The sequence below is a fragment of the Typopeltis vanoorti genome, chromosome 12 (assembly GCF_054136105.1).
Source record: "Typopeltis vanoorti isolate ZY-2024b chromosome 12, IOZ_Tvanoo_1.0, whole genome shotgun sequence".
Classification (NCBI taxonomy): Eukaryota; Metazoa; Arthropoda; class Arachnida; order Uropygi; family Thelyphonidae; genus Typopeltis; species Typopeltis vanoorti.
The window spans coordinates 102,056,707-102,075,638 of record NC_143560.1 but is presented as its reverse complement, the minus strand read 5'-3'; the positions used below and the strand labels follow the sequence as shown (position 1 = coordinate 102,075,638).

The 18,932-nt window shown below is 36.3% G+C and overlaps 1 protein-coding gene across 1 annotated transcript in view; it reads left to right on the top strand.

Moving 5' to 3' along the window:
* Positions 1-18,932, top strand: part of LOC150101079 (P-selectin-like) — a 337,168-nt gene that overhangs the window by 58,429 nt on the left and 259,807 nt on the right. Inside the window, exons 5-6 of the mRNA XM_090401605.1 lie at positions 7,195-7,317; positions 14,042-14,326. Coding sequence (XP_090257731.1) covers positions 7,195-7,317; positions 14,042-14,326 — 408 coding nt within the window. The remainder of the gene's footprint in view (positions 1-7,194; positions 7,318-14,041; positions 14,327-18,932) is intronic.

Below are 18,932 nucleotides of genomic sequence, written 5' to 3'. Positions count from 1 at the left end.
AGGGGGTAGACCCTCAATGAGAGAGATGGATGGTGTCCATGGTGTGTATGGAGTGACTGATCTTCAGAGAGTTGAAGCCTCCTGAAATGCATACAACAAGACCACCTAGTGAAGGCTGGTGTGGCACATCATCAAGGAATGGAGTGACCATACAGCATCTGATAATGGCATCCAATGAATAGATCCATCCTTACACTCTCTTTATGTCGCATTTCTGGTTTCATTCAGACTCTGCAACATGCTATTTAGTTGCCTTCCCATAGCTATTTCCTTCCATGATAATCTGTTACTTTCTCCTTGACAACTTTTGATTCCTTAGTTTCACATTCATTCTAATGTCAAATACAGGGGGTCCTTGACCTACGTCGTCCTCGACATGCGTCGTTTCAACTTTACGACGGTAATCCCATAAATAATTTAAAAAATAAATAAATTTCGACTTGAAGCAGCACGATGTAAAATTCAAATCGTGGGCGAACTTGTTTGTGAGTGCGGTGTAAGAATACGCTATTGCACGGCATTTGTTTGGGAGAGGTGGCGTTGCTTGAGTACCAGCATACACTCCTTGGGTACCGCATGCTTTGTTTACATCTTTTCTCTCACTTTTGTGTTTGTGATTTTTTACCCTTCAATATGGCTCCCAAACATAAGGCAGACTCTTCCGATGGCAGTGTGTTGAAGAAAAGGAAAGCCATTACATTAGAAGTGAAATTAGACATTATTAAAAAGGCAAAAAAGGGAGAAACAGCAACGAACATCGGCCACGGTTGAGCTTAAGCCGTGCCACAGTCGGGACTATTATCAAGGATAAAGTTTGCATCCTTGAACACGTGAAAGGATTGGCGCCCATGAAATCAACTGTGATTACGAAAAAATGTAGTAGGCTTATGATGGAGATGGAAAGGCTTCTTGTTCTTTGGCTGGAAGACCAGCATCAACGTCGTATCCCAATTAGCCTCATGTTAATTCACAAAGGCAAAAAGTGAAAGGGGGAAACGAGTGCAGGTGAAGAGTCTAATGCTAGTAAAGGTTGGTTTATGCGGTTTAAAGCTCGGGGCAATTTACATAACCTTAAGCCAACCACAGGATAAAAGGTAAAGAATTGTTTTTTTTTTGTCATTTTTCGGTACTATACAGTAATTATGTTCTCCTTTTCATTTTCCTATGGCCTAGTTCTGTTTCTTGATATATACGTATGACTTTAGGGTGTTTTAGATTAGGTAAGTAACTTAGGCTATGGTAATTCCGACATACATTGAAAATCGCCTTATGTCGGTCCGTAGGAGCCGATCTCCGACGTAACTCGAGGATCCCCTGTAGTCTTAAAACATTACAATACTCATTCAAGTGCAGCAGTACTTTCTATATAGGAATTTCCCTCAGACACATTGCAGACCTGCATACTTCAGTCCTCTTTCTATATCCATTCTCAGTATTATTTTATTCAGGGTGGTATTGTAGGGGTCAAAGCGAATAATAATAATATTATTATTATTCGGGTATCTCCATGGAGTCAGAAGACTCATCATGGGAGATCCATTTACTTGCACACTATCCATCATTCACATAATACTTATCATGCTTCTCCTTAAATTCATTCATTGATGAAGCACCCATAACCACCTCTGGCAACCCATACCATTCATTCATCACCCTCCAAGCAAAAAACCTAGCCCTAACACCTTGCTAATCACACTCTTACAAAACTTCCACTGGTCACCCTGTGTTCTCTCCCTTCTTGCCATGTACTGTAAAAAAAGTCTTCAGTGTTAATCCTATAAAACCCCTTTAATAAGTTAAATGCTTCTATCATGTCTCTTCTTTTTCATCTATCAGATAATTTTTGAATCCTACAAACCATCAATCTAATCTCATAAGGAGTATGCCACAGACCTGCCATAATCTTTATCACTTACCTCTGGCTCCTCTCTACAACTTCATCACCATGGAATCTGGCAGTCCAGATCTGTGTGCAGTACTCCAGATGTGGCCTTATTAAAACCTTATATAGGAGAACATTAACCTCTCTATCCCTGCTGGTTGGTGGGTTCTTCAACGACCACGTAATATGATGTGCTGTTTTGGTTACCTTTGCAATATGCCCTCTAAACTTCAACTCCCTGTTCACAGTCACACACAAGTCCTTGGCCTCATCAGTTTCATGCAATTCAGTTCCGTTGAAATGGTACACATCTTCTGATCTCTTCCCAAGGTGCATCAGCTTACACTTGGCCACATTAAACTGGCAGCCATTTACCTTTGCCCATATTGCTAGTCTAAGTCTTCCTGCAGGATTTCTGCATCACCTTCATTATTGTTGCTTTTCCCAGTTTAGCATCATCAGCAATCAACGGAATATTTCCTGTGAAATCATTTCCTATATCATTGATATACAAACTAAACAACAGAAGACAAAGTACAGAGTCCTGTGGTACACCACTGGTCACTTGCCTTTCCTGTACTGAACTCCTCCATAAACCACTCTTTGACATCTACTCATCAGTCACCCTCTAATCCAAATCACCAGATTCGTTTTCCCTTTGGCTCCAATTTATGAAATAGTGTTACATGGAATCTTGTCAAGTGCTCTTGCAAAGTCTAGCACTATCACTGAGTAGCCATTTCCCTTATCCAACTTCATTGTCACTTGATTACAAAAAGTAAGCAAATTACTAAAGCAAGACCTACCTTTTCACAAAACCATGTTGTACCTTATAGAGTATCATATTCATATTTACCCAGTCTTGAATTCTGTCTTTCACCAATTTCTCCAATACCCTTACCACCGCTCCCAAGATGCTGATTGGACTCTAATTTGCTACTTCTGTCTTGGAGCCTCAATAGGGCAAAATAGTCCCATGCAATGGGACTATTTTGCCTTCTTTTCACTTCATTGGCATATGACCATAAGATTAAATGAAATATCAATCAGTGTATTACAATGGGATACAAGAAGTATTGGAAGTTCTTCTGACAGCATTATTTAATTTGTCCCATGGAAATGGAAAGAGGACAAAATAGTTCCGTTCCAATGTATAAAGGAGGCTCTAAGACAGAAATAGCAAATTATAGACTAGCCATTATTCTGGAGTGGTGATTAAGGTATTTGAGAAGTTGTTCAAGATAGAATTTAGGATTGGTTCAATGGGAATATGTTAATCTATGGGAGGCAGCATTGTTTTGGAAAACATTTCTTTAAAAGTTACTCAAATCTTGTAATAAAGTGAAAATTGAGTTTGATAAAGGAAATAATACTGATGGACTTGCATATGTGAGCATTTTGCAGTATACTACATGCCCATCAATCACCCATTCCTCTGCTTGATGACTTGTATCAAACAGAGACATATATGAAGGAAGTTGATATAGATAATAAGGTGACTGATCAATAGACATCGAAGAATAGTATATGGGAGAATTGAGAAGTGATGTGCCAGAAGGTAACTAGTGATGTGCCATTGCTATACAACAAGTACATTAATGATGTAAGAAATGATTTGAAGGCAAATATTAAATAAACTTACAGTATGGATAAAAAAGGTTAATGGTTGCCAGTAAAATATGACAGAATGTAAAGTTATGCTTATTCAGATTAAATTATTACAAGTCATGTACCACATTGATAGAACTGGACTGCTAGAAATTGTGAGACTAGAGACGTTGAAGTGGAGAGGTAGATGAGGCATTTAAATTCTCGGGTCATGTTGCAGAAGTGGACAAAATAACAGATGATCACTTGAATTTTGAAAAACACTAATAAGCAGAGACACTACCACATCAGGACCGCTATCTCTGTATAGAGATCTGGTTGCCCAAATTGAAAGTTTGTGGGTTACAAAAATTAGGAGATAGAAACAAGGTGATATGATAGAAGAAATGTTTTAACATGTCCTAAGAAAAGAGGCAGGAGGGGGGGGAGAGACAAGATAACAGATCACCTCTGAAATTGTGTAAGAGTTTGGTTAGCAGAGAGATATAAGGATTAGAGTTTTTTGTTTGGAGAGTGGTGAATGGGTTGCCACAGTCAATCTTGAACTTTGTCAGTGAATGAATTCAAAGCGAAGTTATGCCGAGATAATGATTAGTGTTAATCTGTTATGATGGGTCTTCTGACTCCTTGGAGATTCCCAAGTATTAATACGGCACTCTTCTCCTCAACTTAAGAGTAAAAACTTGACAACACACCCAAAATCCCACCCTTTTGCTCTTCTGTCTTGCTATCCCTACATTTATCTCACACCTTATAACACATTGTATTGCTTCCCAGATCATTTGCCACTACTTGTATCATTTGATCCACATCAGTGGATCAATTCCCAGACACCCATTCCTTGTACAAACACTACTATTTTTGAACGGTCTGAATTATTGAATGATCACAAAACTTTCTATTATTCACTATAAATGAAACTTCTCACTTCCATACCATTACTTTCACACTCATACTTGTTGCTCTCATTCTTTTTATTCTCATCTCCGTTCATCACTCTTTCATGTTATGTATCATATGCTGCTACTTTTTCTTAATGAAAGAAAAGTGGTGGGCACTCTTGTTATGCCTTTACTTATGCTTTCATTTTCTCAGATTTGTCCTTTTTCTGCCACTCTTTTTATTCCCTACACACACACACACACCTGTACTTCTTATACTCCCATTCAGCCACATCCATCTTGAACCAATTCATTGCCAGCAAAGGTTGGTCGATTGGTAGAGCCTCTGCTACTAATGGCTCACAAAAAAAAGTTAAGCAAGTTTGAGCACAGTTAGTAGTTGGAAGGGAATCAATTGGTCAATGCTGTTGGCACACTCTCCCTCAATGAGTCTATGGACTTCCTAGAGGTGTCACATAATAGTAATAATAATTTCATTTTTCAGCCTGTCTATTTGGCATCCACTTATCCCATTCTATTACTTATTGTCTGTCTTGGTATCACTCTTAACTTCCATTTTTACATTAAAGCTTCTTCCTCACATTCTCTAACATACTGTATATGTTAGAGAATGTGAGGTCTCTAACATAACATGAGGTCTCCAATGTGACATCTCCAAACTCCATGTTCTTGCTCTTTCAGTGCACATTTCTGTGCTTTCTTCTGCCATAACCTCACTAATTTTTCAAGGAGTACATGTGGTAAGTCCAGAACATTGTGAAATCAAGATGAATTACATCAGTCTTAATTGGTGTTGATGAGGGAGTTGATAATGAAACCAGTGAAAGGAAAACAGTTAGACTGACATAAAATCAACCAAGTTCTTTGTGATCTTATGCTGTCACTCATATCATACAAGTATAATGCATTCCATCAAAACTGTCAGAGGAGCTAAGAGCCTTATTGCAAATGTATGAATCTTTCTCTGAAATAATTCTTAAACAGAAAATACTTCAACTACCACACCATTCAAAATCATACCAAATTTTCTAGTACACTTAGTGTTTATAGTGCCATTTGTTTGTGTGTGTATGCATGTATTAATTTTGATTTATTTGCATAATTTTTTCCACTCCTTTTCTAAACTGTTTGATACATTTTATTCTTCTGCTTCTCTCTCTCTTTTCAATTTCTGTTCTACTTAATTTTCTTCTAAGTGTACACTCAGTAGACAAAACGTTAGAGATAGGAGCGATGGGAAGTTGACACTGGCATCCCCCACGCAGAGTGAAATGTATCCAAACCGAATGCAAATGGTAAATATGTACATGTCGGGGCTTCCCAACAGTGTATCGCAATCGACAAATATGGATAAATGTGGTGATCTTAGTGGTTTTGATTGTGGACCTGTTATCAGCGTAAGACAGATCATTCTGTTGCACAAGTGGTAAGAACCCTAGGGTTTTCGAGGGCAACCATATCAAGCGTCTACTGCAAATATACCATCAACGGACATACCAGTGCCCAGCGAGCAAGTGGTGGTGGTTAACCACACGGCATTGATGACTGGGGTCGATGTAGACTGTCCAGGCTTGTACAGACCAACTGCAGCACAAATTGCATCCATTTTCAGTATCGGAGGTTAAAGCAGTGTCAGCTAGCAAACAGTATGGTGTAACCTGTATACCATTGGCTATAGGAGCCGACACCCTAATTGTGCACCACTGTTGATAGCTCGTCATTAGGCATTACACCTTGCCTGGTGTCAAGACCATCAAAACTGGACCTCTACAGAGTGGACCAGCTTTCATCATTCTGTTGCCTAATGGGATGGGATGTTAGAGACCTCACCATAGTGAGACTCATCAGACCATGATGGTCTGCTGAATCCCATTATCAGTTGTACCGAGCTGAATGGAAGGCGTGGGTGAGCCATCTACAGCATGAGGCCATCATCCCATTGTAGGTTCGCTCTGTTCAAGGAGACATTGACTCTGCGATGATTTGGGAAGCCTTCTCATATGACGCATTAGGTCCCTTAGTGTGTCTGGAGAAGTCCTTAAATGCTGCGAGCTACCAGAATGTACTGGCTGATCACCTACATACTTTCATAGCCTTCTTGCATCCTGCAGCAGATGGTCTGTTTCAGCAAGACATTGCGCCATCCCACTAGGCTGTACACCCAGGCATTGCTCAAGGAATACTCATCTGAGTTTGGGACCATCTGGTGGCCCCAAGGTCCTCAGATTTAAATTTGATTGAATCTCTCTGTCTCTCTGGGACTGATGTCTAAGGCGCAGTCATAGACAATGCTGCAACAGGCATGGCTAGAATTACCTCCAGCATCTGGTGGAGAGTATGGGCTGATATTTGCGCTAGAGAATGACCGACATGCTATTAGGTCAGTGTCTCTGTTTTGTCCATTGAGTGTATAATTTTTCATTTTTTTCCCTGTTTAAGAACCATATGCTTGAATTAACTGATTGTTATTATTATTCCCTATATTGAGTCACAAGACTCATCATCAGAGGCCCAACAGAATCCAACTGCCAGCAGTGTCATTGAGGTAGCAAAACTTATTACAGTTTGTTAAACTATTCAAAAGATTTGCAAAAAATGATTTTTCTGAGCAATAAATTTTCCTGCTGCCTAAATAGAAAATGTTTTAAATTAGATTGATATTGAGTAGATCTTGTTTTCATCATATTATAAAAATTGTATCATTGAAAATTCTAAAACCAAAGTTTCAGTTTCTTTTAGACAAATTACCATCCCTTTTCTCTATTCTGTAATAATTTTCTTTCATTGTTATTATTTTAACAGATGATGGAGTCACGAAAGACTTTGAATGCGCCTATCCTATTGTAGGACGTTTTGTTTTCATCCAAATGGTTGGTATTCAGGGTTCACTAACAATGTGTGAGGTTATGGTGTTTACAACAGAAGGTAACTATCAAAAAACTTGAGCAAGATACACGGCTACATCTCTCTGTCTCAAATGTATTTTTAAATCATACTCATCTGTCAGACCTATCCATACTTTTATATTTTTTGTATATTTTTAAGTTATGTTGTTACATTTTAAATTGTAAGTATACTTTCTAAATAAAAGATGTTTACAGGAAAAAAAAAGTAATAATGATAAAGGCAAAAAAAAAAAAGATTTCGGAGATAAATCTTTCTTTCATACTTCTACAGGTTTGATGAATGATCATACGTGGAGTTATCCCAGGGATTCTACTATAAATAAAAAATAATAAATCTGCTGTCTTTTATTCCCCAAAGGAGATGTACAGATAAAAAAAATAATGTTTTGAATTGAAAAGGACACCAAGATTTCTTGGAGGCTAAAAAGGCTATAGATAGGATATGTATGTGCCAAGAAAGACTAAAACTATGTAAGTTAACCTATGAAGAGAAATCTAATTTTGCCTGCAGATTTGAGTATTATTAAAAGTAAAGGAAAGTGAAATGAGATCTTTCTTTTAGAAATAAGAAAAGACTGTGTTTTGATAAACTGAAGTTCACAAGATTGTACTTAACCCATTGGAAAATGACAGAGGTCAGTGTTCAAGGCATTGATTATGGAAATATTAAGCTTGGAACATTTGCATTCAAAGTTCAACATTTGCCAGCAAAAGTTGGTCGATTGGTAGAGCCTCTGCTACTAATGGCTCATGGAAAAAAAAAAAAAAAAGAAGTTAAGGAAGTTTGAGCGTGGTTATTAGTTGAAAGGGAATCAATCGTTCAGTGCTGTTGAACGATTGGTCCACACTCTCCCTCAATGAGTCTTTGGACTCCCTGGAAGTGTTACATAATAATAATAATAATAATAAAAGTTTGTCACATGGAATACATTATGAAAATTATGGGAACAACTACCGTGTTAGAGTAAAACTTTAGTTTAATATAAACCAAAATAAACACTCGATGTTTCGACGTTCACATTAAGGTCATCATCTGGAGTATACACATATATACAAAGAAGCAAGCTGCACTACAATCTACATGGTATGCTAAAGTTACTGATCAACCATTAAAACCAATGACCTCTGGTGGAGAAAAAAAGAAAGAAAAACATACTACATCAAAGCTAGTGTCCTGTTATTATTATTATCTATTAGGTCACAAAATTAAATTAAGCTGGTGAGTACCATGTTCACACACATACACACACAAAAAAAAGTAAATAAATAAAATAAAAATAAATACTTATATAAGTATACATATAAATTACAACAAACTGGTATGGGTAGTGGCCAATAAAAACTAAAATATTGCTTAGTCCTAAAGTCAGGGTTTGTTGGAAAACTAAGTGGGCTGAATGTGTGCCATCCAAATTTTAGGGATTTTTATGCCATCATTATTGTTAAGATTAGGGGGTTAATCAAAATTTCACAGGCTTCTTTAAATTTCCATTCATACCAAGTTTGTGTATGATGTAAAGAACAAGTGCTTTTCCAATCAATTTGGTGTAGGGTGTTAAGAGCATGATCTGAGAGGCCTGCTTCACCAAAATTATTGAATTTAATGTGTCATTGGTGAAGCAGACCTCTCAGATCATGCTCTTAACATCCTACATACCCTTTGTCATAGTTTTCAAGAAAAGGTTTAGATAGTGGTCAGGGGTTTGAAATAAATGGAAATTGAAGCCCATCTGACCTAAGATTAAAGTGATCTTGTTGAAATTAGTCTGTTATCTTCCATTCAACTCCAAACCTGTGATCACTATCTAAACCTTGGTTCAACAATTTTAAATGGTATTAAACTATGGAAATGATCCAGTTGCTGTTTCTCAGTGCAGATTATAAAGATCAGCTCATTTGGTGCTGTTGTTGTACCAGAGAATATGAGACTAAAAAGGGCAGGTTGAAGGATGCTTTGCAGAAATGGAATGTGAACAAGGTCATTGATTTTTCAAGAGGAAAGCTGACAGCTACAGCATTTTGGGAAGAAGGGCTTACTTACTAAGTAAAGGTCCAGGCTGTTTTTTATTTGTCTACTCATCTTATGTGTAAGTAGGAAGTGCCACCACTTTCCTACTCACGTCAGAGTAGAAATAGATAGTGAGGATTATCTGTTATTGTTGTGGGTAGATGAGCAGAGCACTTTGTGTTAGATTACTGTTAACAGCTAACAGCATGACCATTGGAAGTAGAGAAGGGAAGCCAGTTTGAATACTGAAGCCCACAAGGAAGATGGTCTCACTGTTTGGGCATTTAGATTGGGGAAAAAAAAAATTAAGCTTCAGAGGTAAACAATGAGAAGTCAGAGTGTTTAACAGAATTAAGAGAGATAAAGTCAGCAGATGAATGCAACAGTATTATAAGTTTTTAGTCATAGCAGATTTAAAAGATGAAATTCTCTGACTTGTAAATGCTTATTAAGTAATTGAAGAATTCCTGATTCCTTTCATTTTGATTCAGAAGGAATCATGAAGACTGTAGTTTAGATAGTTATGGTTTACACTAGTTGATTAGGCTTCCACTGAAGTCTATAAGAAATAGCAAATCTGGTTTAGCTGCCTAAGTGATATCACACATCATTTATTTTCCTGTTAATTCTGTAGATATTGGTGAAATTAATATGCATTTTGTGTGTGTGTGTGTGTGTGTGTGTGTGTGTGTGTGTGTGTGTGTGTGTGTGTGTGTGTGTGTGTGTGTGTGTGTGTGTGTGTGTACATGCATAGGATATTTTTTTATATTTGCAGTTTTATCATATTATCATATTTATTTTTGACATCTTGAAGTTAGTAATATGAGATATTTAATTACAGTACATAGTATGGCATCAGACTGAAAAATTTGATGTCATGGCTCCTATAAAAGAAGAGAATAGCTCTATGTCTGCAATCTGCAGCTTCCCTAGCATACCAAAATATTCAGAGACTTCCTCCAGGCACAGTCTGGATCTAGGCATAGTTAGTATTAATAATCAAATTTACTGTACCAGTAAGTATGATTATTAATAGTGACGTAATTCATAGACATGATGAACTTGCTATACATTGCATGCAAATTTTATAAACATAAAGCATTTAATATTAAACACTTATATTTCGTGATGAGTATCTCGAACAGATAATAGGATAAAAGTGGTGACAAGGAGGAATCCATTTAACACTTGGAAGAACAACTCTTCAATACTATTACTCCTTGTTCCACTTGGTTTTGTTATGTTGATGATGTATTCCAGTATTTGGCCATGCTCCAATTCAAAAACAAATTTTTAACTAAAATCAACAACCTTTTCCCTGGAATAAAATTTATATACCTGTCTTTCCTGGATTTGCTTGTAGATTGGAAAGCTGATCATAAGAAGCTGACTATGTTCACTGACAGATACATTCTCCAGGAGTCAATACATGCCCTTCACCAAAATTTGGAATTGTCATGACTCTTGTCCACATGGTACTTGTCATTTGCTCTTCTGAAGACACTCTCAGATTAGAATCAATGCATTAAAGATAACTTGACACTTAATGGTTACTTTCCATCCAAAGTACAACACATTGGATAATTACTCTCCTATTAATAGCTCATCATTAGATATATAGAGAATTTGCATTTCTTATGAAAAGGCATTCCTGAATGCATCTCAAAAGTTTTAAAGAAATTTTATTTCCAGACAACTAAGCCAGTAAACAAGATTTCATCCATCTGGTTTTCCACCAAAGGCAAACTTCCTATCTTGGCTCATCCGAGAATGCACCACATTTCTTGTTCATGCATCCTCCTGTTTTTGCCAGACAAGTTGTACTGTAGATATCTGATGATCAGAACATATAAATTACACATTTTCTCCAAGCTGAGAAATCTGGTCTTGAAAGTTTATTTTTCACTTGGTTAGAGTATAATAAATTTAGTTTAATCCTTTATCCAAGTGTGGGCAAACAAAGTTTGACCTGAAAGTATCTTCAGGACTGGGTTAAGGTGGTACAACACCAGGGCAACTCGTTGCAAAGGTGGAGCAAGCTACCAACACTCCTGTCTCAGTTATCTCCTATAATGCAAAACACATCTCCTTGCGGATATGTCTAATGTTATGCATTAAGGGAATGGCCACTACCCAGACTAGTTTCGACCTTTATTGAGGTCTCTTCAGTGGGAGCCAGGCCCAAGTGGAAGTATCAGTCAGAAGCATTAGCAAGTCATCTCTACCTATAGGAGTTGCCAATTGGTGTGCCACCCTTTTTTAATAAATTACTCTGGATTTAGAGAAAGATGTCGACAGTTATTTTTCACTTCCACTGAAGAGACCTCAATAAAGGTCAAAACTAGTCTGGGTAGTGGCCCTTCCCTTAATGCATAACATTAGACATATCCGCAAGGAGATGTGTTTTGTATTATAGGAGATACTGAGACAGGAGTGTTGGTATCTTTGCTCCACCTTTGCAACGAGTTGCCGTGGTGTTGTACCACCTTAACCCAGTCCTGAAGATACTTTCAGGTGCAAACTTTGTTTGCTCACACTTGGATAAAGGATTAAACTAAATTTATTATAAATCTGGTCTTGTAGAACATGGAATTTCTATTAGCCACAGGAGCCTATTGGACAACGCAAAAATTCTTTCAAGTTTGAGAAATTTTTCAAAGAATGCTATGAAGCCCTTCACAATTAATTTAATTTAAATTGTAATGATCATCTATTTTGTTTTATACATGTATTTCTGGTTAGAGTTATTTGTTCACTTTTACTTACATTTTCCATATTCACTTTACATGAACAATCTATTAATACATCTATAAATCTATATGTGTCTCCTCTTTATGCAATGTTTGTATGCAAATAGCATAATTTAATCTTTATTTCATTTTCAAATTACTAAATCTACCTTTTAAAAGGTCTATACTTTTTCATTCTTGTAATGAGACATTCACTCCATTGACTACTGACTGAGTTGTTTATGACTGTTTACAAATCTGATGTACTATAGATGCTTAGACATTCATTATCACTCATTTCGATGTTTATGGTGAAAACACGCATCTAGAGGCAATAATTAGTAACTAAATTTATTTACCTCATAAATTATTCTGCCAATATTTTGTCTTAATCATCAAAGCATCTTCATAGGTACGAGTTATATTTCTTCTTGGGATAATCACAATCTCCAGTCTTTATTGGCATAAACATATAAGTATTGCCTTCTCGGCAGTATTTATAATAAGATTGTAATCTTATAAGGATATATATTTATAATAAGATTATAATTATTATAAAAGGGATATTTCAAAAATTAAGATTTCCCTTTTGCTTATGGCATTATCATCATGGGCAGTTTTCACTGTCACCTGTGATGTTCATCAAACCATGCTTTAAATGCATTCAAATAAAGGGCCTGCTCTTCATTTCCTTGCTCATATCCTCCTTACATAGTTTCTAGCAATGGTCTCTTGTTCTACCTCCTGTCTTCATCTATTCTATGAAAAATATCTTCCTCATTAACCTGGTAACAATTCCTCATCTTCATGTTCCTCTCTCCTCTTCCTGTTAATGAGATTCTGCAAATGGCACGCCTTCAACTTATCCTTTTGCCATATCCCACATTCCACAAACCACTTTAGTGTCAGTTTTTTCTGCAACCTGGGTGGCTAAATCTGTGTACAGTAATCCATATTATGCAATTAAAGCCTTATACAGTAAAACTGTAACCTACTTACTTCTGCATTTCAAGGTCCTCCTCATTGTCATAATCTGTTGTGCTGATTTCATAACATTAGCAATGTGATCCCTAAACTGCAGGTCCTTGTTCATCACCATTCCCAGATCTCTTATCTCTTCCACTCTCCAACTTTCTCAGTAAGTGCCGTGTTTCTGCATTATCCCGTTTTTATGGATACTCTCAAGGACATTGTTCCACTGAACTGACCACTAGCATTCCTCCACTTTCCTCTATCATGTTGGAATACAAGCAGCCACCACCATTCAACATCCATACATTGACTCCAACCACACTGAATCAACTTGTCATCATCTTCCTTCATTCTGTCTTTGTTCTATTCTTTGGACTAGTCTTCTTCATACTGTTTTCCCCAAAGAGTACAAGAAACTTGTTAATAGTTTCCTTCTTTTTTCTTACTCACTTGTCCACACACATACAGTGACATTATGCTGTAGGTTGTGTGTGACCTCTTATATGTAAGGCTGTAGGATATCTGCTATTTAGTGATAACAGATTAGCATACATTAATTTTTAGAAATGGTTGATCTAGAAAGAAATAAGTAAGATGATCCATCCAATAATAATAATCATCATCGCTGGTTTTTATGAGAAGATATCATTATGATCATGAATACACAGTGACATAATCAAATGACAATTAACACCCAAGTAAGGATGTTTCCTTTATCTCTTACCTTGTGAATCAGTATTGCTCAACTAAAATCAAACCAGGCCAAAAATTTGCTTCTATTAAACAATTTTTCATAAGCACTTTGTTTTATTTGAATAATTTATATCTATTTATTACATTTCCATTGGATTCTGTAGAAAGTTCCACAATATAGATTAAAACACTGAACACAATTAACTGATTGAGAGTTATATGTTTAGGTTCTATTGCTGTGTAATATTATATTGTTTATAGGTACAATACAGTATTTCATAATCATCAGTAGCAGAAATATATCCCCCCCCCAAAGAAATATATTTTAATTATTATTTCAGAAATATCTGTTGGCCGTTGTGGCAATCAGCTTGAACCATTGGAATTAACAACATTCAGCCGCACTTGTTATGAATTTCAAGTACAGAAAGGTGGAACCTTTCAGGAAGCAGAGGAATACTGTCGAGCACGTGGAGGTTTGATGATGCACACCATACAAGATCTTACTCATAGTTTCATTGCCACAGAACTGGAGAGGAGAAAGGAAATGTTGAAGGCCAAGCTAGTTTGGTTAGGGGCAAAACGAGATCCAGGACTTAGATCAAAAACATGGCATTGGGTAAACAGTAAGTTTTCCATTATATCTTTAAAAATTATTATCCAATGATAATTAAGCAAATGCAAAATTGACCATTTATATAAATAAAATTTGACTGAATTTCTAACTCACAGTCATAGATAGATATTTGCAAACATATTGCATTCTACCTTTGTGTGATATTAACACGCATTTATTTTGCATATATCTAAGTTACAAGAATTTCTCACTTTACACAGCTAATGTATCCCACGAAAATGGCATGCCATGTGAATCAAATATAATAAACAATGAAAAAAAATTTTTTATATATATACACTTAGGTCTCTTTTTATGCGTATCTTTTTTATGTGGTGCATAAGTTTTGAAGTTATGCAGTGCATAACTTCAAAGCTTATGTGCCGTTGTACATAATGAACAGCATGCTGCAGCACATTCTGGCGTAATGTGTAAACAGTGAGTGTCCGTAAAGTTTAATTTTGCATGTGAGTAAGTGTTTGTCTTCTCATTATCATAAGTCTAAATTTTGCTCATTTTTATTTTAAAGATTTAATTTGGCCCAATGGAAAAAAAAAAGCACCAAAGAAAAGCAATTTTTTTGGAAATGAAAATTACAATTTTAGATCACTTAGTAAAAGGAGAGGGATCCATGGCGATTAGTAAACATTTTAATTTAGACGAATCTTAAGAAAATCTGTCATTTCTGGCACAAAACTAAGTGCCAAATTATCATCATACTCAAGAGATGCTGTATTAGAAAAAAGCAGAACGAGTGCTCGTAATTTGGATTGAAGAATTAACTCAAAGAAGAATTCCTATAGGTGGTTATTTAAAAATACAAACATTTAATACTGACCATTGACAAACATCTTACATTATAGCCTACCAGTTTCACCAGCAAACTGTCTAGCTTTTTCAACTCATTTACGGAAAGACATAAATACTAGTAAATGCAGATTGAAAGGAACATAAAAACGTTGTCAACAAACTAGTAGCTAAGGTTACACGTTCGCGTGACAGAGACTGAAAGGACTTATTGTTCTTATTCATTATCACGCATGTGTGTTTGTTGCAAACGTGTAATGTGATTACTGGCTAGCTGTAGTTCAGATGGATTTAGAGAGAGGATCAGATTTTTCCATGAACTGTTTAGGATTGCACCCTGATTTCTGTTGAGGTTTCCACTGGTTATTAACACTATTGTGGCTTCCTTGAATAAACGATTCTGTAGTCGTCATCCAGATATGGCATGGAGCTGTTTTGACACTCTATCGTGTGGTTAGACGTACAGAAATGATGTGCTAAGCTGAAAGAGATACTTCTGTTGTGGTTTATATCACCAACATGTTCTTTTTGTCTGATTTCTAAACTCTGTGAAGTTTGTCCGATGTAGGCAAGACCAGAGGAGCAAGGAATGTAATATACTCCTGGATATTTGTAGAATGGTACCTTATCTTTTGGGGATCCTAAAACCTGTCTGATGCTGGTGGTTGGTTTGAAGACCACTCTGATGTTGTAGGCTCTCAGTATTCTGGCTATTTGATAAGAAACTGACTTGATGAAAGGGATGACTACAGTAGAAATGTGCTGGGAGCTTGATTCTTCTTGTCTGGGGTTTTCACCGTATAGATATTTTTTGATGATGTTTGGAGGATATCCATTTTGTGATAATGTGTTGGCTATTAGTGAGAGTTCAGTCTGTGTATCCTCCTCTTCTGATAGAAACTTTCTGGCCCTATGTTTCAACATGTGGGAAGATGGAAGATCATCACCAACCTACCTTTTGGCAAAGCATCTTGCAAACTTATTAAATAATAAAATAAGATCAACAGAATCCTATATCAAGAATAGTCAACATTTTGTAAATAAACTCCAAGCCATTAAGATTGCACCAACAGACATGCTAGCCAGTCTAGATGTTGTATCCCTTTTCACCAATGTACCAGTAGAAGAGGTAATTAACATCATCCAAAATCTCTTTCCTTTAGACGTCACACAGATGTTTAGACACTGCTTTCAATCTAATTTCTTCAAAGTTAACAACACCATATACCAACAGTTAGAAGGCCTAGCAATGGGAAGCCCACTATCACCATCTTGTACAGACCTTTTCATGGAAAAACTTGAAAAAGAAATTCTCTCCACAATCTCCCCTAGACCATCTATATGGTGGAGATATGTTAACGATATTTTCATTATATGGCAAGGCAGCTTAGAAAACCTAAAATCGTTTGTGAATAAAATCAGCTCAATACATAACAAGATAAAATTCACTCTGGAAGTGGAAAACAACAGTCAACTGCATTTTTTAGACATCTTGATAAAGAAACAATCAAATAGTGTCAAATTATCTATTCACAGAAAGCCAACAGATACTGGAAGATATCTTCATTATACTTCAAACCATCACAAGACACAAAAACTGAGCATTATCCACATGTTGAAACATAGGGCCAGAAAGTTTATATCAGAAGAGGAGGATACACAGACTGAACTCTCTCTAATAGCCAACACATTATCACAAAATGGATATCCTCCAAACATCATCAAAAAATATCTATACGGTGAAAACCCCAGACAAGAAGAATCAAGCTCCCAGCACATTTCTACTGTAGTCATCCCTTTCATCAAGTCAATTTCTTATCAAATAGCCAGAATACTGAGAGCCTACAACATCAGAGTGGTCTTCAAACAAACCACCAGTATCAGACAGGTTTTAGGATCCTCAAAAGATAAGGTGCCATTCTACAAATATCCAGGAGTATATTACATTCCTTGCTCCTCTGGCTTGCCTACATCGGACAAACATCACGGGTTTAGAAATCAGACAAAAAGAACATGTTGGTGATGTAAACCACAACAGAAGTATCTCTTCCGGCTTAGCACATTATTTCTGTACGTCTAACCACACGATAGAGTGGAAAAACAGCTCCATGCCATATCTGGGTGACGACTACAGACATCATTTATTCAAGGAAGCCACAATAGTGTTAATAACCAGCGGAAACCTTAACAGAAATCAGGGTGCAATCCTAAACAGTTCGTGGAAAAACCTGATCCTCTCTCTCTCTCTCTCTAAATTCATCTGAACTACAGCTAGCCAGATTACACATTTACATTACACATTTACAACAAACACGTTGCGTGATAATGAATAAGAACAATAAGTCCTTTTAGTCTCTGTCACGCGAATGTGTAACCTTAGCTACTAGTTTGTTGACAACGTTTTTATGTTCCTTTCAATTTGCATTTATTAGTATTTATGTCTTTCTGTAAACGCTTTGAAAAAGCTAGACAGTTTGCTGACGAAACTGGTAGGTTATAATGCAAGATGTTTGTCAATGGTTAGTATTAAATAAGTTTGTATTTTTAATTATCAAATGACCAAATATGTTTAGTTAAGGTGGTTATTTAATTAAACAAAAAGCTGTTCGGTTTTATGAATATATGAAGCAATTGGAACCATCTACATTCATTTCCCAGGTTGATAAAGAATTTTTGTCTAGCAAAGGATAGCTAATCGGGTTTTTAAGAAGAAATGTACTTCATAATGTGAAGATTACAGGCGAGGTTGCAGCAACAGACGAAGCAGCAGCCAAAAATTTTCAAGAGAAGTTAGCCAAAATTATTGAAGATGGTGGATATTGTCTTGATCAAGTGTTTAACTCTGATGAAACAGGGTTATTTTTGAAGAAAATGCATAGTCAAACTTACATTGCAAAGTCTGAGAAAAAAGCAAGTGGGTTTAAAGCAAACAAAGATCGAGTAACATTGTTACTCGCTTAATGTTATCAGGGGATCAAATGTTGAAACCCCTTCTAGTAAATCTATCTCTAAGACCACGTTCTCTAAAAGGCAAAGATCTAAAACAGCTGCCGGTACATTGGATGGCTAATACAAAGGCCTGGGTAACAACTGCTGTTTTTTTACTGAATGGTTCATAATTGCTTTGTACCAGAAGTGGAAACACATATGAAGTGAAAGCTCTCGATTTTAAAGTTTTATTAATTGTTGACAATGCACCAAGTCATCCGCATTTAGAACATCCAAATGTGCAGGTAGTGTTTTTTTCACCCAATACAACAAGCATTATTCAGCCATTAGATCAAAGCATAATTGCTATTTTTATGTTAAGCACACTTTTCAATTTATATTGGATAAACTAGAAAATGAATCATTACTGACGTTTGGAAAAAATTTTCTATTTTGGACTGCTTAAATCATGTTGCATCGGCTATCACTGAACTAAAACCACAAACTTTAAATGCCTGCTTGAAAGCATCTTTTCCTGCATGTGTTGCAAACAGTGCAACCATTCAAACATCTACATTATCAGCTGAAATCATTACTTTGGAATATGAAATTTGTGGAGAAGGTTTTGATACATTTAGTCAGAATGATGTAGACTAATTGCTTGTGGATAATGCCTTAAGTGACAATGATATTATTGGATATCGATTAATTTTAGATATCGTCGAAGATCCAGAATATGATAGCGAAGCAGAAGAAAAACTTGTCCCCCCCTCACTGTAAATATAATTGGAGAAGGTCTTGAACTGCGCAATAAATTGGAAAATCATTTTCTTGTTAATGACACAAATTCTGAATGAGCCTTTAAATTCCAACATGAGCTG